Source organism: Cuculus canorus, chromosome 1 (genome assembly GCF_017976375.1).
Source record: "Cuculus canorus isolate bCucCan1 chromosome 1, bCucCan1.pri, whole genome shotgun sequence".
NCBI lineage: Eukaryota > Metazoa > Chordata > Aves > Cuculiformes > Cuculidae > Cuculus > Cuculus canorus.
In genome coordinates, this window is record NC_071401.1 from 170,769,310 (window position 1) to 170,797,245 (window position 27,936).

Below are 27,936 nucleotides of genomic sequence, written 5' to 3' on the forward strand. Positions count from 1 at the left end.
TTAAATATTATATGCTCAGGCTTACAATTTGCTATAAAAACAAAATAAATACATATTCAACTTTAGAGGTGTGGATCAGTAATAATCTAGAACTAGATTATATGCTACATGTCTAATAGTGTGTGTATATATATACATACAAAAAATTCTAAACCCTCTGAAAATATAATATTAGACACGAACAAAATACTTGAAGCACAAAGCCTAATCTTTATGACTTTGTGGAGCTTTATATTATAACCTCAGGTCTTGGATAGATTTGTATACTGCAACTCCAGGAGAAAGAAAAAGGGTGGAAAAATAAATGTGCACATATACACATATGCATAAATGTATAGATAGACTTGCATACGTATATAGAAAACAACTTCAAAGGCACCATATCACAAGTAAATAATTTCCTCTTATTCCTCAGGCTCTGCTCAGTGTGAAACATTCCATGCAATGTTTCAAACTACTTGAAGATAGGCCAAAATCCTGCATCTGCTTTAGACACCCCAGCAAAAAAAATGTGAATAAAGCTCCAGATGGCTCAGCGTTTTCTGGGATCATTATGCTTTTTAGTGTGGTATCAAGACAGACTTAAGTTTGATCAGTTATAGCAGACTCAGTTCTCAACGCTGTTAGAAAACTATTACAGAAACACTTACCTATTCTGGCAATTCCTATGAGTTTGGATCTGTTTTTAGAAAAAAAATGTTGGAATGCCTTTGTCTGTATATGTTATATGACCTCTAAACATCAAATGTGTTATACAGAGGCACAAAGCTCTGAAAAGGACATGGCTAAGTATCTCTCTCAGACAGAAATCAATCATAACCACAACAGAAATCTTGTAAGACCACAAAAGGAGATAATATGGAAATAGTATTATTTCTGAAGGATCAGTCACCAGTGACATCATTTACATATATCTCCACACAGAGATCACGGCCACCAGCAGGGCTAGTTTCATCAGCTGGCTAAGAAATGCACAGCTTAATGTAAACTAGATGTTATTGCTCTTCAGTAATGGGAGAATTATCTAGTCCTTTAAAAATCTTCATAATTGGAATGGAAGAAGATTTGCCACTTATAACCACAGTGGAGTGCTAGAAGAAACAGTATTTTCTGATTCCAGGGATAGCCAAAGATATGGAAGTTGTATCAGAGATATGCTGGTATCCCTGTGCTGAGGAGCAGACCAAGAAACTTACCCAGATTATGCCTCAAGGAATCTTTCCTACTGTTGCTGAGCTTTATCTAAAAGTGAAAGAGAGACCCAGAGGAATCATCTGAATACTGTTTCTTATGCTAAACAGAATTTCAGCACGGTAATCTTCCTAAAGCTTACAGAGGGCTAATAAAACACAATTAACTCTTTATAAAGACAGATCAAGCAGAATCACCACATCACGCTGAAACCTACTCATAGGCAAATTTCAGTGCAAGTCTCAGAACAAAGCATCTGAACATTTTGTATGGAAACAGCACTAGTTAGGCTCGGTTAATTCCTCATGGGTCAATCTGGGCTGCCAGATTCTACCAGCAGTAAATTTACAAGGCAGGAGCTCAAGGCAACAAGTAGGAAGAAAGTAAGAAAGACCCAAAACTGAGCAGAGTAGGTCACAAAATATACTAATTGCCCTGAACTTACACACAGCTGCCATATATAAGGCTGCTTGAATAACATATGTCATAAAAATGTGATGTCTCCTGTAAGTGGTGAACCCATTGCAAAGATTCAGAGTAATTGCATACAGTAAATTAAGCCAGGCTGAAGTTCACACATAAAAAATTAGAATATCTCTTATTTTGTCAGGCAGACAAAAAATGTTCATGTTATACATAGCCCAAATTAAAGGACTAGGCAATTTTTCATAGTATAGGATTCAGCTTTAAAATTGTTTTAACTTGATTTAATCTCCAAAGCAAATCTTCTCTCCTACATGACTATGCAACATGGCATAAATCTAGAAACCACAGATAAGGACAATCTTGTATTCCAGCATTACAAGGAATGAACATTACAAAAGACATTTCAAAAGAGCAGATGGAATACTGAATAATAGAACCAGTATGTAGCTACACTGGATGCATAGAGAGAACTGTTGGACTGAACTGTTTGAATTTGCTCTTTTGAATTTGTTTTGTTTCCCACACACTTAAACCTGAATAACCATTGTTCTGAGTAGGATTGTAAATATATATCTGCAACTGTCTTGCTGAAAGCACTTGAAGCTATAACTGGCCCAGTCATGGATGTGGCAGCTATTTCAAGATTGTATTTGGAATTAATTACCAGTGAAGTGCATTCCAGTGGCAGCAGGGGGTCTGCTTAGTTGTTTCTGCATCATCCATGAGAGTTGGGTATGACTATTATCAACTTTTTAATTCCTTTAATCACCCACCTGCTCAAATAGACTTTGGAACTTCTTCAAGCTTGCATAACTCTTGTAATACCAGGCAACTGTCTGGAAAAACATCTCTCATTAAGTACTAATGAGAGATGATGGGTGATTTGCACCATTTCCTGAGTAACCTTTTGAGACTGCCTCTGCAAGCTGTTGGTGTCTAATTGAGCATTCAAAAACAATGCTACACAGTTACCATACACTTCTTTGTGTGTGTGTGTGTGTGTGTGTGTGTGAAATGTTTCTTTTTTTGGTTTTTTTTCAAAGTTTAAAAGGTTTGCAGTGAAATGACTGCACTTGCCTATGACAGATATTTCATAGATTTCTGCATTTTCCTTGTCTCAGCATGTAGTCATTGTGTTTCTGGAAGCTCAATGAAAAGCACAGGGTGTAGTTACAGGTGCCAAAATATTTTTGTTTATTTCAGTCGTTGACTAAAAACTGGAATGCCTAGTAGCCTTGTAAAAAAAAACATCCTCCAAAAAAGAATGACACATACTGGAGATGTCTGTGCTTATATTTAAATTAAGCTCAGCATTGAAAGGACACTGAATGATATCATATGCACCCCTTGGTATTTCACAAGGCTGCTCCTATAATCCAAAGAGAATAACCAAAATCTGCTGTGCAGAGAAAGAATTCTGCTATTGCAAATGCAATAGATGATTAGTGAATTAGGGTACATTTTCAAATTATCTCAGAATATAAACTGCAAAAGGCAGTGAGAGTAAGTGCATGCTCTCAAATCATTTGAATAATACTGACGATAGCCATAGTCCCCACAGATCAAGCTCAGTAAATAAATAATTTAAGCGCTCTTGAAGATAAACCTTCCAATATGCACCTTTCTTTAGTTGTGATGAAATATTATTTATGAACAAAACTGTATATTCATGAGCTTCAGTTGTTCTAAAGTATCAAGTACTTAATAAAGCTTTTTATCAGAGCACTGAAGTAAAAAACTAACCAAAATATTTTACAGCCAGAGTTAGAAATTATATTTTAATATGTTTTGATATCCAGTTATTCCTATTAAAAGGATCATAATTTTTGAGTACCGTTAGAAAGCTCAATTCTCACTCTGAAAATTTACATTTTTGTATTTAATATATATTCACAAGGAAAAAAGTTTTTTGTGCAAACTTGAAATATTTATTGTATCCAGTGTCACAGTATACTCATTAAGCATAAAAAAAATTGTCCAGCTATCTAGTCCAACATGTCACCCTGATAATGTCCAAAGGATCTGAGAAAGATCAAAGAAGTACTGTCGATAACTTTGAAATAACAAAATCCAATTTCCAACCATTAACAGCTTATTTGTGGCACTACAGCATTAGAGTTTTTAATAACTAAAAAAATCCCAAACACTCAATTTTATTTTTTTAATTCCCAAATTTTCTTTTTTATAACTAACACACCAAAAAGAATTTTGCCAAATATTACTTTTACATATTTTTATTTATACTTAGCATTTTCTTCTGAAAAATATACAAATTCTAACCTTTTTATTAATATTCCTGCACTACTTTATTTTCTATCTGCTGCAATTTAGGTGAAACTCTATGTTATAACCATATTATATATTTACACACTATTTAGCTTACCTTCTGACTGAGAAAGCAGGATTGACATAAATTCTGTTCTGAGTGTTTAGAACCTTCGATGGAGTCCAGCATATTTGATTTAGTTACTGTCACAATGCGAAGTTTGCCTCAGTGGTTTCTCTTCTTGTTTTGGTTTTAGGTTCTCTAATATCCACAAGCTAGCTTCGTATATTTCTTAGAATTCTTCCTATTAAGTGCACCTACTGACACAACCTACTATGCTTCTTACAGAGACCACACATACGGACTGCAGATAAATCCTAGGAATTTTTGAGAGATTATAAAGATAGCACAAAACTTTACATATACTGAAGAAGTGTATTTGAATTTGCTGTTGATAGCAAATGAATAAATCAAAATTTCTAGATCATGCAGCTTTAGTCCATTTGTTCTACTTAGAGTCAAATCAGTATATTCAGACATGAAGGAATATTCCAGCACAGTGGGGCAGAAACAGAGTAGCTGATCCCATCCACCATTAATACCAAAACAGGGATCATAATTAAGTGAAAGTACACTTTTTTTGCCAAGCTTTGTGGCTTAAAACTATTCAACATTCCTTAACTTCAACTGTTAAACTACAAGAAAGGATTACAGTTAATTTACACTGGAATATAGATATGTATTTAGCCAAAGCAAAAGGCAGAATTCACAGAATTCCCGTCACACTTATTACCAAAACTCCTAGCCCCCAAGCAACTTCATATTGCATATGTCATTATTCCATTAGAATATGAGTCACTATTTTATTCCACATTGTGTTTATGAGGCTGATATCCAGCAGCTGAACAGGCAATTTCTAAAATGTATGGCTTTCTGTTTGCAACGGCTTCATAAGTCATTTAAAACTTTTGTTAAATTTATCAGTGGCAGATCCTTGTTTAAATTATTACAGGTTGTGAGGGAAGAACTCTGAAAGACAACCTATAAAACTGACCAGAACATAAATATTCTTCCCAAGTTTTACTTATACAATATTCAAATCAAGTTTTGATTTTTTTTTTCATCATAATGTAAGACAGAAATAGATGTCAAAATAATGGAAATGCTTTTGGAGAAAAAAGTAATTTCACTCCCAGCACTACTGGTAAAAAAAGGTTTTAACTGTGCTATAATATTTAAGTATCTTCCAACAGGAAGGGAATGATATCTGAAAGGAAAGGGCATAGAGTGAACAGCTGGAGCCAGAGTGGAAAGAATACTTTTACTAACAGCTGTTTTTAATATCCTCACCCAGAACAGATATTGCAGCATTTAATAATATATTTTACTATAGAAAGAATAATGCACCCTGCCCCGGAAGAAAACGTATGAAATAGTCTTTCTGAAGACCTTTCCTGGTTTCTGAAAACAATAAAGAAACGCAGTGTGAAGATATTCTTCCATGAGGGTTCTTCCAAATCTACAGTATTTGAAGGCACATGAGAAGAGAAAAAAGAAAAAGAAAAGACAAGTTTGATATCCTACTGCAGCAGAAATTTTTCTATCATTAGCTGCTAGCAAAGATATGCTGCATCTATACTCTTGTGGACTGGTAATAACAACCCATTCCCATCCTATTTTGATATTTAGCAAAATCCTACATCTCTTTCACACTTCAAATTTCCTTTTGAGGTGGCACAAAAATGAGAACAGTATTCACAGAATAAAAATGTAAAGTAATACAAGGAAACTTTTTGGCAGCAAGCTAAGTACTACCATCAGGACTAGCAGATGCAGAAAGGGAGACAGAGGCAGAAAAAATGGAAGCAAAAGTGTGTTTTTCATTTAACTTAAGGGAATTATTTTTTTTTTACAGAATGCAACACTGACTACCTTCACTAAGAATCAATGTTTTTCTATTTTTAATCATCTCTGACATTGAACAAAATAAATAAATCTGTTCATTATGTGCAAAATTGGTTTATTTTAGTAATTGCTTAATATTTTCACAAATATTTTGATTTCAACAAACTTTAGCAAGCCGTGCCAAGAATTTTGCTTTCCAAATGTACTAAAGAGAGTAGCAAAGTTATCAAAAAAACTCGTAGAACATATACTCTCACGAAAAAGTGAATGCCCAGCAGAACACGATTAAAGGTATTGAAATATTAAATGTAAATTAAATTTTTCACGCAATTGCCACTTTTAAGTTGTTACTTAAAGTAAAGACAGGAGGCATAGGGCAGGCTTTTTTATCCTAAAATATTATTATTTCAGATCTTATTCAGGACAACGCTGGAATAAAATTATCAGTATGCATACTCAGTTGATTGCACAATATAAGCTAAAGTCATAGCCCAATTTTGATACAGTCAGTCACAAAAAAAAATAAATTCTCCTAAAGACTGTCAGTCAGACGGACCAGCAAAACTTTTTTGTTGGTTTGGTGGTAGGTAGAGTCTACTACAACTGTAGAAAAGAGAGTAAGGTTACTAATTGCATTTATATCAAAGCCAGTGACTCTTCCCTATCATATCTGAAAGAGCACAGTAACTGTGTGGCAGTAGTTGAACCCTACACGGAAGAAAAGATGGAAAAGAGAGACAGGGGACAGGCAGAGCTATGATCCAGAGACCTCGGCATCTGCCTGTTAGCAGAGCCACCATGCAGTGGATAGGTGGTGGTTGAGAATCTTTTATTTTCATCAAACAAATTCATAGAATCATAGAATCACCAGGTTGGAAAGGACTCACTGGATCATCAAGTCCAACCATTCCTAACACTCCCTTAAACCTTGTCCCTAAGCACTTCATCCACCCGTTCCTTAAACACCTCCAGGGAAGGTGACTCGACCACCTCCCTGGGCAGCCTGTTCCAGTGCCTGATGACTCTTTCCGTGAAGAATTTTTTTCTGATATCCATCCTGAACCTCCCCTGACGGAGCTTCAGGCCATTCCCTCTTGTCCTGTCCTCTGTCACTCGGGAGAAGAGGTCAGCTCCCTCCTCTCCACAACCTCCTTTCAGGTAGTTGTAGAGAGTAATAAGGTCTCCCCTCAGCCTCCTCTTCTCCAGGCTGAACAACCCCAGCTCTCTCAGACGCTCCTCGTAAGACTTGTTCTCCATTCGGATTAATTCAAACCTGTTTTCTCAGGGAAATGAATAATTTTCGGGATATTTTCATTAGAAATAATTCTTGGAGCAGGATGGATGTCCTGGTGTGGTTTTTTTCAAGAAAGACTCATGGGGAGGAGGGGAGAGGGGGGAAAACAAGTGCTGCAGGGCAAGTAGCCCAAAATGCTGATCTTTTGTCCTGGTGGAAGTCACTCCTATTCTAATACAGCAGGGTAAGGACTGAGTTGATATATCGTGGTCTGACATGGAGCTGTGATGCAGACAGGATGTGAAACATGAGTCCAGCACTGAATAGCATGCTAATATCCTGCGGTACAGCTACATTCACATGGTAGCCTGGTACTTAGGCTTCTCAGCTTAATCCCCCACATCCCAAATAAGTGTCCTGATGTGGGACATAGAAATAGAAAGAATTGTCCAAGTCATCACCTCAAATATCTAAATTGAAGGCAATCGCATAGTAATAACTGTGATACAAGGCACCTGTAGGCTTCATCTGTTTACTATCCGCAGCAAGTTACAAAACACTCCCTGATAAACTGTATTAAAATTGCAACCTTTAATGCAAAATATCAAAAAGCCTGAAAAACTACAGAAGGAGCAGACGAGTCAGGAGGATGGTTAATGTCGATGTTAGTTACATTAGCAACGTTAGTTCAAGCACCTCTTCCTCCAAGCTCAAGGCTGATGTATCTCTAGGAATAACAAATCAATCAAAGTAGGCAGGAGGCCTGCATGGATGAGCAAGGAGCTTATGGAAAAGCTCAAATAGAAGAAGCAAGTTTACAGAATGTGGGAAAAGAGACTGGCCACTTGGGGAGAATGTAGGAACACTGTCAGAGTATGCATGGATGCACCAAGGAAGACTAAGGCCCACTTGCAATCAAATCTGGCAAGCGAAGTCAAGGACAAGAAGAGCTTCTTCAGGTACATCCGTCACAAAAGGAAGACCAGGAAAAAATATGGGCTCACTGCTGAATGAGGTGGGTGCCCTGGTGATGGAGGATAGAGGGAAAACAGAGTTACTGAATGCCTTCTTTGCTTCAGTCTTTACTCTAAAGCTGGCATGCGGGAATCTCAGACCCAGGAGGAAAGCAAGTCTGGAGAAAGGAAGACGGTCCCGTGGTAGATGAGGATCAGGTTAGAAATCATTTAGGCAAACTGGACGCCAACAAATCCATGGGTCTCAATGGGCTGCACCCACAAGTGCTGAGACCTGGCAGATGTTATTGCTAAGCTGATCTCCCTATCATTCTGTGATTCTGTTAATGTCCGAGCTTTCTGAAGCAGCTGAGAATGTCTAAATGATCCTAAGATACTTATATTGCAGCGTCTAATGATTAATAGTTCAGAGTCGAGCAGCTTTATAATATGAAATTGAGAGAACAAACAATGGAGAAATTAGTGTTCCACAAGAGACAGCAGAGTTCTCTGTGTGATTCAAGACATATCTATATTGTACTTCCTGTTACATCTACAGTGTTTCTGAAAACCAGTTTAGCTCTATTTACAGTAATTGAACATTACTGCATTATAGACATAAGCCAAGTGAAGCACTGACTCTTGGGCAATGGATGTCTCAAATTTTAGGACTTAATTTCCCCTAAATCCAAAACAGGAGAACACTCAAAGTCTTGAGTATAACAGAATAAAAAGTATGAAGTCAAGACAGCTGGTTCCTCCCAATTTCTAATACGAAATAAGATTCAACCTGAAAAGCTCTGAAGAAAATTCAGTTTAAGATTTGTAGAATATTCATAGGTGCACCAGGAGACAAATAGTATTAGCTAAATGTCTACTGAAGACCTCCATGCAGTGCTATACTCACTACACAAGCTTATATTCCTCTAGAACATACCAGATGCACATAAAGTGTAAACAAATTAATAAGATGTTTTACTATTACTGGTAATATTAGCAACTACATGGGTTTTATTAATATTGCTATATTGTTCCTCATATATCTATTAAATTATTGCCACTTCTTAAATGTAATATGACTTATATCTGCTTAATTATAAAACAATCTCAGGAGTATTTTGAAGTGTAGGGTTATTTACTAGAATGGAATATGTTATATATAATCTATGTATATTTCATCTCTGACTCAGAAGTACTTGCAAAGAATGCTGAAACTAAGAATCATTTAAAAAAAGAAAAAAATCAGATCCTGCTAAATATTATTTTTAAGTGAGCTTTAAAATGCAAAATACCTCAAAATAATTAGGTTCTTTTGAGTTATTGTCTTGATTTGAAAAAAGGGTTTTGTCTGACAGCATGCGCTCAAGTGCATAATGAGATCATTTTAGATGGTAATCACACCAGGATGGATAAAACTGAGAGTTGGTCAAAATGCATGCACTTTGATGAGGACTCATTTGCAAAAAATTGCCCAAAACTCCGGTGAAAGCTGATTTTTTCAACTTTGATAATAATAATAAAAAGTAATGAATTATCAGAAAATGTTTAACATATGTCAAGCAGCAGCCTTTTTCTCTGACTTTGCAGAGAAAGCATAAGCTAGTCATTTGTAAAGTGGAATTACATTAAGAACATAAACATATTTACTGGAACATACTGGATTGGTGGAGACCTGCACGTATTTTGATGATGAACTGGTCATGTGGTATCAGTCATTCCCTTGTACTTTAACTTCAGAAATGACAGACTATTTTTAAGACTAGCGTTTCATTGTTAAGGATGTTATTAGAGATGTTATCTAGAGGAGCATATGATGGGGTGCAATTATCTTAATTATATACTATAAACCTCCTAGAGGGATGATAAGGCTGTAAAGGAAAGTACATTAGGGCTGCGATAAGTAAGAATTGACTTGGCTTGTGCAACCTCAACTCAGCCTTCTGTGCATATGCATTCTGAAGAAGTCTAACTATGATTTCTGTTTCTGTTTCTCCACAAGATATCAAGGACATAAAGGACTAACGGAATGGACAATGGAACAAACCAAATTATGGCATATTATTCTACAAATAATATTATAAAACAATAGAGATGTGAAATATTTCCTCTAAACATAAAACACAAACTCATATGAAAATACGCTCATATGAAAATATCCAAAGGGAATGTTAAAAAAGAGTTAATAAAGATAGAGATTTTTAATCAGCAGATGTATCTGATTTATATCCAAGAGATACAAATGATCTGGCAAGATGTTCTTTCAATAAATGCTGCTGTTTCTTAATAGCACTTGGAATATTGATAAGAAGACTAAAAGTAAGCTAATGGAGTAACCTTAGCTTTCAGCCTGACATCAGGAATAATAGAATGCCTGATATGTATCAGCATTAATAAAAGGAGTCATGCAAATTAGCTTTGCTTCAGAGAAACTGGGTCTTATGAACTTATTTATAAAATTAAATAATGTTTGTTTAATACAAGTAAATCGAGTTAATTTGACATTCACTCCTATAATACATTTGGGTTAATATGACATTTTTATTATTAAAGTTAATTTAAGTTGCCTACTTTTGTAACTGAGGTAAATTTATAGTTAACCATCAATGATTCCAGACGTATGTATATAAGGATACGCTCTTTCCAGACTACCCAAATAAAAAAAAAAACCAAAGCAGTTTTACCCATCTTCATCTTACAAGTACCGTTGGGAGGAAGGAAGGTAAAAAACCCTGTATAGACCTCATTTCTCTTAATGCTCTTTGTTGGGATCATGAAAGCTGCCAGTTTAATGGGCAAGAATCAGTCAAGAGAGTAAGACACAAGAAACAGCAGTCACTGAATGCTTGCTTCTCACCTTGTTATGCTGGTGTTATGTTTTCGCTCTGCTGGATAAATTCTGCTTTTGTCAAAACGTAAGAAGTGAGATGAAACAAAAAAAGCACGACTTTTATTTTATTCCCAACACTGCAAAGAATGAAATTTTAACACACTGCTTTGTAGTTAGAGTCTGTCAATCAATCAGCATTATAATACCTTAACTGCTATCCTTTCCTGATTTCAGATTAAAGCAGAAGAAAAGGAAAATATTCTCACAAACAGAATCTCATTTTTCATCTTATGCTACCAGTCACACACTTTTCCTGATCTCATATCAATACTTAATTGATCAATTTTTAATTTTAATCAAGTCCCTTCTTTTGGTAAAAGATATATACAATGAAAATCTAACAGAACTGAAATCAATGGTGAAACATGCCTAACAGCAATGAGATTAGTCATGTATGCCAGTCTCTGAGACTCGGATCACTTGAAGACCTATTGGTCAAAATCTGTAGGTTAATAACATCCCTCAACAAAAAAAGTAATCAATGTAGGAAGAGAAACACAGTTGCACTGCAGTCCTCTAAGAGATACAGTACTAAAAAAGTTAATATAAAGCATCTTAACTGTACTCCAATTACTATGATAAAAATATCAGAAATACAGAAAATAGATATGAAAATGTCGTTATGATAAAACAAGCTTCCCATATTTTGGGGATTTGTACTCAGAGAAAATAAAAAGAACTATAAAAGACCAGGAAAAGAGTAGAAAATAATTTATAGATTTATAATTTATACTATAGAAACAACTATATCAGCAAACACTCTCCAGGCATAATTTTCAGAAATCTTTTCTTTTACACCTTTAGAAAGGTGTTTAAAACAAGTACTAGATTTACTGAAGAAAAAAACAACAAAATGCATGATATAAGAGCTACTGTGTATTTTATTCTTCCATCAGCACTGCCTTAAGCTTTATTAAAATGCCATGTGAAATTAAAAAATCCAAACTTCAAACATATGTTAGTGCATTAGACAAAATTGCATCTGATAAGAAGTGTGCACTCTATACTGTGGCAGTAGGAATGACACATACAAAATGTGTCATCACTGAAACTCATTCAGAAGGTTAGTTTTGTTTCCAACACACTGTGTTCTGGCAAAGATTTGTATCTTGAAGCTCTGAATGTGAGACTTACATCTTTATAAATTACCCTGTTAAAACAAGTAAATTTATAATTTCTGTACCATTGCCAAATTCATTCTGTACTGCTCGGATACAGGTTAAAGGAAAACAAAGAAGAGCAAAGAAAAGGTCTTATAAAAAGGTTAGGCATTATATTTCAGCACAAATAGGTTATAAACTGAAAAATACAGCTGAGAATTGTTTGATAATTTTCAATTTTCACTTTAAAGTAAATTTCACTAAAAAGTAGGTAAATAAACAGCAAAAACAAAAACTGCTTTCAGTTGGACAAAATACAACGTTTTACTGCAAAAATATATCTGATATTTTGTTCAACCACTTCAAGCCTTATAGTCCTTGTAACTTCACTCTCCTCTTCTTACACAGAAAAAGGGAAGGTTATTAGGGCACAGTACGTAGATACTATTATGCAGATTTTTATAAAGGCCAATACTTTAAATGGATGCATATATACAGAAATAAGACAAAATAACTTGAACATACTGTGATACACGCTACACACCTTTGGAAGACCTCTATGCAACATTTTACCACCCTTCGGAGTTCTCTAGCCACCACAATAAGGCATTACATATGGATATGAGTACAGGCAATAGGAGATTGTCAGAATCATTCAGAGGCAGTCCAGAATTGCTTCTTGAAGAATGACTTGACTTACCCATAAACAGTACATTAAGGTTCCTCTGGCTTGACTTCAGTTGGCCACAAATGCACTGAGGCTGAACATTAGAAGCTTCTTAATCACTAGTACAGAAATCAGTGGTTCAGAAACAGACTTCTATTCAGAGTAACAGGCACAGAAACCCAGCTGTTTTTCAGTTGTATCTTGAGAGGTTTATTAAAGGAACTACACAAAGGCCAGAAACTGATTTTTCTCTTTATGGGGAGTATCCTCATCATGTCAGAGCACTGTGAGATGCTTTTATTCATTCTTCTTACAGCCTATGAATCTTTCTGTATAGAGGGGGATTGGAATACATAAAACAAACAGAGAACGGGGAAACTTTACTTAATAATGGGAGCATTTCTCTAAGGCCAAAAATTACTTAGAAGAGAAATGAGTTCCTGCCTAAGAAAGACTTCAGCGGTTAGGTTGTTACGGAAACGCAAACTTCTTTTGTCAGTTACCTACTCCATCAAACCAATGCATGGCACACATTACCCTACACATCTGTGCTTTATGTTTCTTATTGACAAGCTTTGAATGTCTCTTCACTTCTCACTCACCATACAGATGAATTATACTCTTTGGAGATACTGTCTCCTTGAGTGATAGGTAGAAGAATAAGGGGCATTGATTATCATGTCAGGCCCTGAGGCACTAATGAGCTCTAAGGACCCTGACCAGCATTCTGAGGTTCTCCGTTCAATCACATCCCCAGTCCTGGAGATGCTATTTCAGGCTGGGGAATTTAGTTCCTTCCTGAGCTATGTTGAAGTAGTGCCTGTCTTCTGCTTATGACTGTGCCCTGTGTACCCAGACTTCATTCCCAACTTGACCATGGAACTGGTCTTGTCATAATGAACATTCCTGGACGTCCCTAGATCTGATCCTGACCTGCATATCAACTTTCCAGCTTGACTCAAGATCTACCTTATCTTCGCAAACTTACTTAGTAACAGCTGGTTACTTTTCAATTCAGGTTGCTACAGTACTCTCTCCTAGATATCTGTTTGATATGGCAAATCGTTTATACAGTAGACACAAGAATGCAGGCAAAGGTGAGCTGACACACTGGCTACAAATTTTCAGGTTCATTTTCACTGTAACGACAGGAGAGTGATGCCAAGCTGAGAAAGCAAAACTTACTACTTTCACAGTACATGGGTCAGCTTGGGGACAATTTGATATGTTGTAATAATTCAGTGACAAGCATTTTTTGTTAGTTTCTCCGCTGTGATTATAAGGCAATAAGAAAAAGTTATCATTAATTACAGATTTATTATCTTGCATGGTCCTCCTTACAAGTCACTGGGATTTAATTGCAAATTAAGTAATTTTTCTAAATGACAAAAACACGATTGACTGTAGCAAGATTTCTCCAAAGTACATTTAGCTGGAGCGATAATCAGAATAGCTGCTAATATGTCTCTTCCTTTATTTTTAATTCCTTGCCCGCTGCTTGCCTACTGCAGGCAACTCATCACATATCTAAGGACATTTTTATCCCTTTGACCGAAGCCATTTCTCAGATATAACTGGGTAGATTAGTTGCACCAGAGCTATATCAAAATTGCCAAGTTGGGAACTGCTGACACCGCAGTAGTTGACAGCTCACCTTAAGTGAAGCTCCTAAGTGTTTACCTTGTTTCTCAGCTGGATTTTCAGCCCCCACTGACTTCTGCATTGCTACAGCTGAGCTGTTTCCAGAGTTGAAGATGGCTCACTATGTTGTCCTTGACCTGCAGCCACGGTAAAGTAACATAACTGGAAAAAATAGGTCCTTAAACTAGAACTCCCATATATAAGGGTGATTTTCATGCAGTTTAGGGACAGTAACGTCTCTTCTGGTTATTGAGATGCTGTATTAAAACCTTTGTTAACCTGCATGAACAGATCAACTCTCCCAAAGGTGAATTTTTTTTTGTCACCGAGTCATTCACAAAAAACAGAGTTTGAAAAGTCATCTGTAATTCCTAATGATACCCAAAGTGAGACCTAAAAATACTTTAAGTAGCATTGGCATATTAGCACATCAACTGTCACCTGTCCTTACTCCTAATGAGTTTCTGCAGCAGAAACTATAGAGGTAGAATGAAAGAAATATGATCTCTCTGTTGGGCATGGACACACACTTAAGTCCAATAAAAAAATGTATTTATTAACATGTCTTCTGTAACATAGCTCAGATTTCATTCAATATTTCTGCTAAATAAAGTGTACGACGTTACGAGGTTCAAGGATGGAGTATGGTTCAAAATGTCCAGGCTTCCAAGAATGCAAGTTAAGTCTGAAGGGACATTTAACAGCACAGCCCCAAATGCAGCATGATGCTGCACCTAAATTTCTGCTACCAGTATTCTAGACACTAGATAACTGATATAGAACACATTAACTTCATGATGATACTTGACAATACTTACTTTAGCATTAGAATGATCCAATGTGAACTTTACACATTTGTTAAAACTTTACACCTTTTCTGAGATAATCTGTCACTATAGTTCACAAAATTTAATTACATTCTTAAGATTAAAAAGGCAATACTAATGTGTGCCTTATGAATAATATGGTTATGGTTATTTTTCAAGGTTAAATATGTCATGTGTTTTCTCTTTTTTACTGGAAGGGCAGTTTAAAAAGTAAAATTATTAGTAGAAATGTCCAGTTTAAGGAATGAGGACACTGTTCTGGATTAGCCCAATAGAAAGGTCAGTAAGATTGATTAATGAATCAATTAATTCATTAAATTAATTTGATTAGACTAATTTATGAACTTTTAAATCCAAATTTATTTTACTTAGCAGAAAAATTTGTCTCAAAGTGCAGTATTACAGAATATTCCAATCAAGTTTTAACTGTTAGTTTAAAAGCAGAGATGCTGAGATAGAGATGCTAACCCACTCTGCCAACCTTGTCCTATCAATCTACCACAGAAACAAAGAACAGCTTAACTTGAACTCAGACACACATGCTGTATTTTTCACTGTAAGATCAGTCCTAAGTAGAAGAGATTGTTTTAACTGCCAGTGTAAACCAGTCATGTAGCCATTCTTCTTCTTGTATAAACCTAATTTCTTGCAAACAGACATCAAAATCACAAAACATCAAATTTCAGTAATGGAAGTAACAAACTTTATGACTACTTTTATTTCCTTTCTGTTCAGTTTTTCTTCCTTATGTCTATTATAACAATCCTTTACCATGTGGTATATGTTCTTACACTCTGCTACTCCCTACCAATTCAAAAATAAGATTCAGGAAATTAAAAATAATATGGAGAACTACAGAGCAGTCTGGTTTTTGCCCAGTAGATCAGAGAATGATGACTGGAAAGGTGACTATTCTCAATCTGTTAGGAGTTTACTGGCAGGGCAGGTAATTGTTACAACATGCAGCTCTGCAGCTTGAAAGGCCAGCAAGAATGACCTTTCCTCTCAATATAGGAAAAGAGAATTTTCAGTCACTGAGTGCAGTCAGTGTCACTTCCACAGCCAAGATGTAATAATGCCCCAGACAGCAGGGAAAGTGGATCAGTGTCCTACCACCTAAGGAAAGGAGACTGACAGATTCAATTTTACGCTCAAAGTGCTGCATCATGCTCTGCAATGAACCCCACACATGACATAGTACAGCAATTTGAAACATTATTCTCAAAGTCAGCATGTCTCAGTGATACAAAAACAGGGAAGTTCAGGGAAAAGGGGATGCAGGTTCCATAGTTGTTTTAAATTAATAACCTCTGTAATTATACATGACTTATTCAAGCAATAAATCTGTAAGAACCGAAGTGGCAGACTGAAACTCACATACAGTTATGCATAGTGGTAAGTGCCTTATTACTGTGAGTGACATGGTTGATTTCATTTGGGCCATTTGTAGTTTAATATAACAGCCAACATGATTACAGATATAGCTTTCAAGCAAGGCCGGTTAGATAACTGCTACATTTACAGCTTAAAATAAAATCACATTTTGGACTCTGCTTATCTATACAGCCAAATGTTCTTCCCAACAAATTGCCAAGGAAAATATCATAGAGGTATAAAGAAAACTAACACAGAAAGAATTACGGTACATTTGTATTGTCAACTTCTTGACCTTCTTGGATCTTATAGAGATGATGGGTGACTTCATGAACATCCTACAGCTTCCTTGATTATTCTCTGGGCCTCTGATACACACCACGTTTAACTATACACAAAACATATTTCCCGACTAAGACCTAAAAATGTCCTTTTCAGGATCTGTTTTTCATACTGATGTTAATGGACTTAGTATGCCTAAGAAAAATGCCTGTGTTCTGCAGACAACATATTTCCAAAGCCTTCTATTTTAACTAGTGAACAGTCTGTTTTCTTAATACTAATTGCAATGGAAAGCTTTCTCATTTCTACAGAGATAGATAATGAACTCCTTTGGTCAGTTTGTGGGGTAGGTGTATGGCAGTATTCCTATTGCAATAAGTATGATTATGGTGATTAATTAAGTAGAAGTCTGAAAAACAAAAATAATTTGGCATTTTCTTCCTTTACTGAATGACAGCTTGTAATATTGACCTGCACAGTCTGCTAATTTTTTAGATTATGAGAGACAAAGGAACATTAACAAAGTAAACCTTCATTTACTCAAGTAGGAGTGCTGATGTTCAAGTCAAATTCTGGTCCACCGTATGCGACTATTCTGTAAAGAAGCTATCCCAACTTGTGCCATAGATCACTGTTCATAATACATGTTCCCTCGGGTCTTCTTTAGCCTAAATTTCATTGAGATGTGGGAATTATGATCTGCTCCACATCACCTTGCAGACTCCAAAGCTATATCTTGATATCTGGCTCTTATCTATTATGCCTGATATAACTCTGGCACTTCTCCAATATTAGTTTAGCTGTGAAATCAAGAAGGTGTTTCCCCTTACACAGAATAAATAGGTAATATTATATTAGTCAACAATTATCTGTCATTCTTGTATATTACAGAATCACAGAATCACAGAATCACAAGGTTGGAAAGGACCCATTGGATCATCGAGTCCAACCGCTCCCAACACTCCCTAAACCATGTCCCTAAGTACTTCATCCACCCGTTCCTTAAACACCTCTAGGGAAGGCGACTCGACCACCTCCCTGGGCAGCCTGTTCCAGTACCCAATGACTCTTACTGTGAAGAATTTTTTTCTGATATCCAACCTGAACCTCCCCTGACGGAGCTTCAGGCCATTCCCTCTAGTCCTGTCCCCTGTCACTTGGGAGAAGAGGCCAGCTCAAATCATGATTCATAGTCAAGACAGTATGGGTTGAAAAGTCAATTGTCCATTTCAAATAGGTCTGTGCTGCTGAGAGCTGTAATTTGTCAAAGCAGAGTCTCAGCCCAATTATTTATAGTGAAATGATTATATTCCAAAATTCCTCTACCAGGTGGTAACTAAGGAAGCATTCAAATAAGGGTAATGGAAGAGCATATAATTTTGGAGAACATAAACAGAGCCCTTACAGATAATATTGTTTATCTGACTCAGCATAATTCTGTTGTTATTAACGATTCTAACTCATTGCTATTCAGACCAATACAAAACAAACAGCATTCTGCCAAACTGTCATTTAATATTTCTTTCAATTCTCATGCACTGTTTCATTTAAAAAACCAGAGCAGATCTTTCTTTATGTAAAACAGAAATACAGAGTACTCTACGTTTTTAATTAGTTGTATAGCATTGTTGCTAAGCTCTTCATTAAAACCCAGAAACAGATTAGTAAATAGATTACTGCAAAAGGCTTAAAGAAATTCCACTTCTAATTTGGCTTTTTGCAATCTTCTGTTTACCTATGATATTATTCAAATCTCTGCTTTGTTTTCCCTTTTACAGCATTTTGCTATTAATTTTTATTCATAGAATCATAGAATTCATGGCTGGGAAGAGACTTTAAAGATCATCTAATTCCAACTCCCGTGTCATGGGCATGTACGTGTCCCACTAGATCAGGCTGCCCAAGGCCCCATCCAACCTGGCCTTGAAGTGAGATCAAGACTTGTTAGTAAACTGATACCAAATATAATAAGCAGGTGTACTGTTAACAGTCAGACTACTTACAAGTTTGTTCTTAGAAAGTAAATAAATTGGTAAACAAATTTTTGCTGATATTAAGCTCTTACGGTCGCTATCAGAAGACTATACTCGTGCTGTGATAAGTAGACAGAGTACTATATTATTAAAAATACAAACATATACATTCTATATAGAAAGTTATACCTTCTATAATATTACACTTAACCAAAGACTATGTAATGGATTATTTGGTGATTTACCTGGTCTTGAGGAAGGAACTCTTGCTATCTCTAGGGAACAAGGTTTTTTGGTCACTGCTACATCTACCGAACCACAAAGGCTGCTGTCATTTTCTGAAGGAACTGCGTCCAGAGGTACAGAAGATATTGCTTCCAATGCATAACCTCTCTTCTTTGAATAAGATTCCTGAAAAGCAAAATTTAAGTAGGTAAGAGAAACATTTCTCAGATGACACAGGGAAAGAACAAGGTTCGATAACACTGGATAGTAAGATTTACAATTCAGCAAATTAAATACCACATTCTTCTGAAATCCGAATTGTAACAGACTGGAAGAATTACTTGCATGCTAGAAGACAGCATTTCCTGTTTCTTTAAATTTTTGTGTAATATAGTTCTTGTTTAGTTACAGGACTGTCTTTATTCATCAAACTTTGTATTTAGCAAATTTCCAACATAACTGGTCTTGCCATGACTACTTTGCTAAATTCTAATTCAGGTGAGGTCTTTTACTGAATTTTTTAAATTATATCTCATGAAGGTGACAGGTGTATTAAACCACTGCAATTACTTTCTCTTCGGGGATGGTTCTATAATATGTGTATATTATATAAAGAAAGCTAAAGACATGGCATCTACATTTTGATGGAAGAATCACAGGTTGTGAATGAATCTGAATTACTGCTCTATATTTGACTGAACAACAATAATGGCAGAAGGTGCCTTCACAGCGATACATATAGTGAATTCACCTCACTAGAAAATGTTGAGGGACAGAAAAAAGAAATTGATCAGAAGTTTTGCTGGTACACTAACCTGTCCAATCAAGCAGACTGCCTCTGCTTTGGAACATGAATAAGAAAATACCATAGAGTTTAACCAGAGTTTCCTGTTTCATGATTTATTCTTTTTAATCCTAACAGAAAACAATTGCATGGGCAAAGTCATATTTCCAAATCTTTCTTAAAATGAACATATGGATGCTTGGAAAAGTCAAGAACCGCACATAAATCAAGTGTGATATAATAAAACACAAAGGGCTAGAAAGCACGCTGACAGATAATATCATAGCACTACTCAGAAAATGATTGAAGAATGTGATGACCAAACCAGGATATGGTATAGCAATTTCTTCAACAAAAGATCTCATATTGCTTAAGGTAAACTATGGATGTAGACAGCAGCCCCTTTTTAGGTAAATGATTTATACCATTAGTAGACCATTATACTACTGAACTTTTTGCAGTTTTTCTTATTCATTGTCTTGTGACCTGATTTTTATGAGTTCATAATCTGGTAATAATTCAAGACCTCTCAAAGGATAGGGTTGAAATGACAGCAACAGGAGCTCAATTTCAAAATTCCATTTGATGGCTTCAGAAGAACCAAATTTTAAATCCAATGTTTAACCACTACTGAATAAAGAATTAAAAAATGAATAGTAGAAACAGTTAACAGGGAAAAAACCCTAACAAAATAAAATACACACAATATAAACAAGCATTTCTAATAAAAAATGAATATGTACTATCAAACAATACAAGATTTGTGGTCAGTGTTCAAAAAACATGCCTGAACATGGAAGAGTGTAATTGAAATCAAACAGAGAATTTTATTACTGGGATTAAAGTGCATTAGTTGAAACCCTAGGTTAAATTATAGATGATCCAAAAAAATTCTTGTAAGTTATAAATAAGAGCACTTTAAGTTGGTATTATAGTCTTGCCTTTTTATCATAATAAATATAGAAAATATCTCTCTCTAGACTGCACTTATATAATTGCGGAGGCCTCAAACTGGCTGGGTGAAGTGCAAGTCCAGGACAAGAGGAGGATTCCTCTCTACTTCGGAAGAAAGGAATTTCTGCCTTGAGCATTTAATTTTGCTGTAAAAAGACAGAGGCAAAAATTTATTTAACAAAGCAACGACTGAAACAGAAGACTTCAATTTAATCCTTGTACCTGCAAGTAAATCTGCCTAGGCAAGCCCTGAAAGAAACACTGCAGCCTTGGAATTGTCACCGAACACCAAAGTGAAACCCCGCTCAGCTCCTGAATTCAGCTACAGGAAAAACACACTAGAATTTGATATATAAAACATAAGAACAGACATTAGATCATTCTTTATGTCTATGTCACCCAATATTCTGCCCACAAAGGAAACCAACAGTGCTGGCCTCAAGAACAGTGAGACCAGCACAAGACCAGTAGAAGCGTGTAGTTGTAATGTGAGGGTCCCACACCTCATTATCAAAGGGTGCTGACTTTGTTTCACGTGTTTGCTCACCAAAAAATCCTTCTAATTTTACCTTCTCAAGTTGCCTTTACAGCACTTCAATTTTTACCGTTTGCATGCCCCAATTTTGTTTTGTGTGTCTCACGAAGTTTGGCATTCCTAGCTCTTGTTCTGCAAAAGGCAACAAATGGTTCTTCTTTTCTTATCCTCTCCTTGTAACTGCACATCTTCCTTTGCTTTGGGACATGAGAAATTCTAATCTGCTCACCCAGATGTTACAGAATTTTGACCATCCCTCTTACCCCTTCACACTCTCACTCTTCGGTGAGGTGACAAGGATTAAACTTTCCCATGGCATCTGAGGGCTCACGAAGAATTTGTACTGATGTAACAATGTTCCCTCTTTTGTACTCCACTTCTTTCCTAATTGCTCTTAACATTCAATTTGATTTTCTGAATGTTATTCAACATTCTGTAATTAACTTTGCAAGAATACAAATGTCAGAGAAGAATAAATAAAAATGATGGGGTTACTGAGAAAATGGTTGGAATGTAAATTACTGAGAAGTAAATTCCTCTTAAATCTCTTCCTAATAAAGCAAATATGATAATAGTGTGCCAAGCAGAACTTAAATAAGTTAGAGTAGAAACAGAATTGTTAATACTTCAAAAAGTCTGGAATTCTATCAACTGATTAAGTGAAGATGATAAGCCTTAATTAAAAAGTGTATATGTAGCAAATAAAGATAAACTTCTCATTGCTGGGGAAATGCAAAGTCTAGTCTTCTGGTTGTTGCAATGTGTTCTCTGTTTTGCCGGTATTGAGCATATTCAAGAAAGTTTTAAGCTGTAAATTAATTCAGTTTAGATGTTAACAGATGACATAAAATCATATTCAAGCATGAGGCATTGAGCAATGTGGTTGAATTTTTTTTAAGATTAAAAGTTCTTCAGCATTCTTTTCAATAATACCAGTTTTGTTGCCTCACCTCATCCACTGCCAATGACCAGTAAACCTACAGTAATCCTACACATGCTAGATCTTTTCATGTGCATGATAAAAACATTCTAAAGAAATACTCTTTCACTGTAGTTGAGTAATCTTTAATCATGTAATCAAGATAATTAATTTAATTTTTTTTAATTAGAGATTATTCAATCTTGAATTTCTGTGAACTATTCCAAAAATTTGAAGATGACATATATGTCACCACTTATTCAAGTCAGACATTTCAAGACAATTCAAGTCAGGATTAGTTCTTATTTGAAATTACAAGTCTACAAAATTAACATACATTACAGTACTGCCAGTACATTAAAATAAGTATTTTTGCAGAAAGAACAAAAATACATATAGAATAGGAGTGAGAGAAAGAGTTGAAGAGTCACTGGGAGAGCACTGGAGAACAGTTGTCCATACTGATAAAATATAAATTAGATTTTTGTCTTGTGGAAAGAAATAGCAATGGGAGATTGAAGTTGGAGAGCACATGCCAGGGACACACCGTGACTCAGAGGCCTCCAGCCAGCTAAATCTCTTCTGAGCATACTTTTGATGGTATAATACCTATCATTTGTAATCTGAAATTTAAACAGGACTAGAAAACCAGGGAGGGGAGTGGGGAGCTGATCAGTGGGAATCGATTTGCTTCTGAAATATCTACTTGGCAACTGCAAGTGTGAAACACTATTCCATAACATGAGTAAATCTTCAAAAACTACATGATGTTGAATTAGGCCTTTTTGCCATGTTTCTGTCAAGCTTCTAGTTACTCTTGCATTCCTTATAAGAATCAGTCTGAGTGATGTATACTCAAGGAATAAGATATAAGCAGTAAGCACAAATTCGTGTTCATTTGACCTAAGAAAAAATTATGGAAGCTAGGTAGGCATCTAATCTGAACTGACATTCTGACAAGAAGATAGATTTTGTATTTAACTGAGATTTTTTTCATACCGTCTATCTTCTTTCCTTTAGAAATCAGGTCAGTTAAAATTTTATTACTTCCCTGGAACACAGGACAACACATCAGTGTCAGACATGACTGCCAGAAAAGTAACAGCATAAAAACTGTTCCTTAAAGATGTACTGTAACATTTCATTCATCACAGTGATAATTCATGTAGGTACGTTGTGTCTCACCATGCAATTATTAACTTATTTATTATGTATAATTTCTACATTTATGAACAATTCTTTCAACCTCCTAGTGTCTAAGCTATTCACAGTCAAGGCCACACCATATCCTGTTATTTGAAAACATAATAGATCTGAATTTGCTTAAGTCTTTTGATACATGACTTCCTGGTCATTAAATACTAAAAAGACCTCACAATTTATGCAAGAAACCTAGTAAGACTCACAAAGGTTAGAAGAAACAGTTATTTTGGAAAGTAGGAGGAACAAGAATGCCCCTGTGCACAGTTATACCTGAAAATAAAAGTTCAGGAAAATGATTTAGAAAAAGAATGATTAGGGGGAAGTTTCAATAGTCTTAAACTATATTTTCAGACAATTCAGACTTTCAAAGAAAACTTTATGGGTATAATTATTGGTTATATAAAAACATATAAGAACAAGAAGTGGAAGTAAGATACCCAGAGTTTCCTTTCTTCTGAATAATAAAATTTAAAGAGGGAATATTCTCATAAATGTAGAAAGGAAAAATGCAAATATCTGCAATTCTTAGAAAATTTCTTTTTCATTTATATAGATAATGAAGAACTGCTATTAAATTCTGACGTACCCTTTGAGATCCAACAGAGTAGTGTATCTCTTCCCCCTGCAATAAGAGGGGACATCTTCAGCTAGATCAGGTTGCTCAGAGCCCTGTCCAACCTGACCTTGAATGTTTACAGGGACGGGACATCTACCACCACTCCAGTCAAACTGTTCCAGTACTTGCATCATAAAAAAATTCTTCCTTACGTCTAGTCCGTATGTGTTTGCACCAAATATACTTCTTGATGTTTGTAAACAGACTGATGTATAACATCGTTGGATTGGGACACTTTACACTGAAATATCTATGAGAAGTAAGAAAAATTGCTGAGAGGAATCAAGAATTCAATCAGGAATAGTCCTGACCAATAGATGAAGATAATTAGGAAATTTTTCTGACATGCAGCAAAGGTGGTAGGGAAGAATGCCCAAACCTGAAGAGTATTCTGCAATTTTGTCACAATAATGTACTGAGGAAAAATAATTGATAGTATTTCCTATGTCATCATAACCCAAACCCACAATTAATGGTGAAGTATTTGTTTTGACTGCCTCTTCACTGAAAGAAATCAGGAATATTACTATCCTTTTATGGCTAGTATAAACACTTTTATCTACTACTAATAATTTAACCCAAGTAATTTTTATAGTATCTTGTAATTAGAATAATTTTTTATGAGTCAAACTATGATAAATATTCATTGTTATGACTGCTAGAAACACTTGAATATGTAATTTGTCATAGAACAGATAATAAAGTTCACTTCATGAAATATTGCAGAATCTGGAAAATCGCCAATAATCTCACTTAAGGGTAATGACACTGGAAGGTCTACTCTGATCTTCGCAAGCTATTTATAATACAAATTTTAAATGGGCATTTTCTCTTACTCTCTTTCCAAGCGTCTGAAACAGTGGGCTTGCTGTTTTAGGAATAATACAAGTACAGAGCTATCAGAAATCATTCTTTCCCTCCAGCACCTGAAACAGCCCTCATGGGAAAGTTTCAGTAGGACTTCCACAGAGCTGAGAAAAATGTTCATTATAAAAAAACGTGAGATTTCTTGTCTTGTACATTTATATTGTTAGAAATGTGAAGACAATGCACAATTTTTCTGAAAACATGAGAAAAAGTTAGGTCTGCTTTTTCAAACTTTGTGGTTCAGGAAAAATTAGCATTAATTTATATAGCACCCCAAATGTGTGTTTATCCTCTCCTTTCCAAACACATGTTTCCACATATCTTGTTTAGAATCTAAAATTTCATTTGAAAACTCTACAGATGTCAATCCTTGAAAGCTAAAGTTTCCTACAAAGCTTTACAATTCAAAACTCACTAAAGAAGCCTAAACTATACATGTTTGAAAATATGGGCAAATTGTGAGTATAATGAATGCAATGTTAACCTCAGCAGCAGAAACATATCACTGTATTTTCCGCAGAGTTTTCATAAATCTGTCTGGCAGATATTCAGAATTTCAAATGAAGTTAAGATTGTTGTAGTCATGTTACATGCTTTCCCATGCATACAACATCCAGGCCATGAAAAAGAGCAGATGCTTCCTCTAATAAGTAACTCGCTGTGACACAGCATATACTGTAAGTCTACATAATCTGATTTATGCAAATGCTAACGACTCTGTGTGGCGATGTAGGATAGTACAATAACTGGTTTAATAAACGATTCTTACTTTAGCAAAACAAAATGCAATTACAAACTAGAAAGTAATTTCCAGGTTAAGCATCCTCCCATTTTTTCTACTGTTTTCATGAACAGCATTTAACAAAAAGCATGTCTTGTTTGAATATCAAGCAACAGGAAAACGCCAATTTAAAAGAAAGGCTATTATATTAAAAAGATAACATGAACTGAAACCTCAGCTCCATGGAAACAACACTTCTCTCCAAGTTGCTTTTTTTCCAATGCCAAGTTTTTAAACACACACACACAGAGTTAGCTCAATACATGGGGCAATTTTTGCAAATTAAAAACATCAGGATGAAAAAATAAGAACAGGATATTATGCATCACTGAGTTTCATAATAAGGCCACTGATTAATCTTTGTCAAAGTATTCATATATATGTTTATAGCTAGAACTTCATATACGAAGAGGGCCCTTGCAAACATTTATTTTCATGCAACACCTTCTCAAATAAATGATAAAAATCTCATTGGAAAATGAGAAGTTTAGGCCAGAAGATGTCTCAGAAGATGAATGAAGAGGTTCAGAAGAGTGTCCCAGTTTCAAGGGAGAGCTTCAAAGTTCAAAACAAACAGAAGAACAGGAGGAAGTCACTTCTGGTATCTAACAGACAGAATGTGGAATATGTCCTGAAAGAGTGACTGCAAATTTATAGTTCTGCTTTTAGAACACAAGGCAGTGAACCATTCATGCTTCTTTTCCACAGGTGAAAGACCCAGAGGCTTGGTCCAGCTCTGAAACAAGTTTTGTCTCCTATTCTTCTAAAATTTAACAGTCTTGGGTTTCCAATAGAAGCAGCAAATGTGAAGTAAAAATAAACCCTCATATTATAAAAGCCCAAACCATAGAAAATGTTAGAAATCAAGAAACCCTGAAGTGGAGGCAGTGCTCACTAGACACCAAGTGCAGAAACAAACTGACACGCTACTCTGTTAATTGGGCTGAAATTTTCTCACATTTTGTAACTCCATTCCTATCAATTACGGTACCAGTAAATTAAAAATATATGGGTTGCTACTAGGGGGAGAGAGGAATAGAGGCAATTAGATCTGGAAGCAAAACACATCATCTTCGTGATACGAATAATCTGTGTATTTTTAGAAAATATTCTGTACCTGCCCATGCATCTTGTTCCGAAATCATGTAAATACTTTCACAATTTACACAATAGAAACCAACTACTTGATGCCACATACAATGGATTTAATGGAAGCTACACATAAACTTTTGCTGTTTCAGGAAAAGGAGTCTTCCATGTTTAAAGTTTTCTAATTTGATACTGAAGAAATAAAAATTTAATTATGTTTGGCATAAAAGTCACTATTGCAACAGTCAAAGCCAAGATTCTCACAAAAGACATCTCTCCTACACATGCTCCTACCGTAAAACAGAATGAACAAGAAAATGTTTTTCCAGATATTAAAGTTATTGAAAGTTGCATTATCAAAAATGAAAAACTTTGTTGTGAATCATACCTTTATCTGGTACACAGCTGAAGAGAAAATGAGGTACAAAATCAACAGAAGAACGTTATGTAATTGTTCTCTAAAGGTCCCGGAATGCATGAAAAGTTTGTAACAGTTAGTATCTTCTAATTAAAGAGGACCAGATAACCTTTTTCTACAGTGTGCATGGTATTCCAGCAGTGTGAAAACTAAACCTAATAGTAAGAGGCAATCGGAGGGAAAGTAAATTCATACTGTAAGTTAGAATCAGTATTTTAAAACTGTGAAATAAATAATTCCATTACAACAGGAGAAATATGGACAATAGTAGTAGACAAATGTTAATACAATATTAACAATAATAATACAATATTGTCCACATCTCTGTAAAGATTTTTCTCCTTATGCCTAGTCTAAATTTTCCCCTCTCTGATTTTTACCCATTGCCCCTTGTCCTATCACTAGAAGCCTTTGTAAACAGTCCCTCCCCAGCTTTCTTGTAGCCCCCTCAGGTACTGGAAGGTCACTATAACATCTCCTCAGAGCCTTCTCTTCTCCAGGCTGAACAACCCCAACTCTCTCATCCTGTCCTCGTGTGGGAGGTGCTCCAGCCCTCTGATCATCTTTGTAGCCCTCCTCTGGATTCATTCCAACAGCTCCATAGCCTTCTTATGTTGAGAATTCCTGAACTGGACACAATACTCCAGGTGGGGTCTCACAAAAGAGGAATAGAGGGACAGAATCACCTCCCTCAACCTGCTGGCCACGCTTCTTTAGATGCAGCCCAGGATATGGTTGACCTTCTGGGCTGCGAGCACGTATTGCCAGCTCGTGTCGAACTTCTTCAATGAGAACACGCGTACCCATATAAGCAGTGCC

The 27,936-nt window shown here is 35.7% G+C and overlaps 1 protein-coding gene across 8 annotated transcripts in view; it reads right to left on the minus strand.

Moving 5' to 3' along the window:
* ANKS1B (ankyrin repeat and sterile alpha motif domain containing 1B) overlaps window positions 1-27,936 on the minus strand; it is a 427,137-nt gene that overhangs the window by 279,480 nt on the left and 119,721 nt on the right. For all 8 annotated transcript variants that reach the window (XM_054066137.1, XM_054066169.1, XM_054066129.1 and 5 more), the window contains one exon: window positions 18,972-19,137. In XM_054066137.1, coding sequence (XP_053922112.1) covers window positions 18,972-19,137 — 166 coding nt within the window. The remainder of the gene's footprint in view (window positions 1-18,971; window positions 19,138-27,936) is intronic.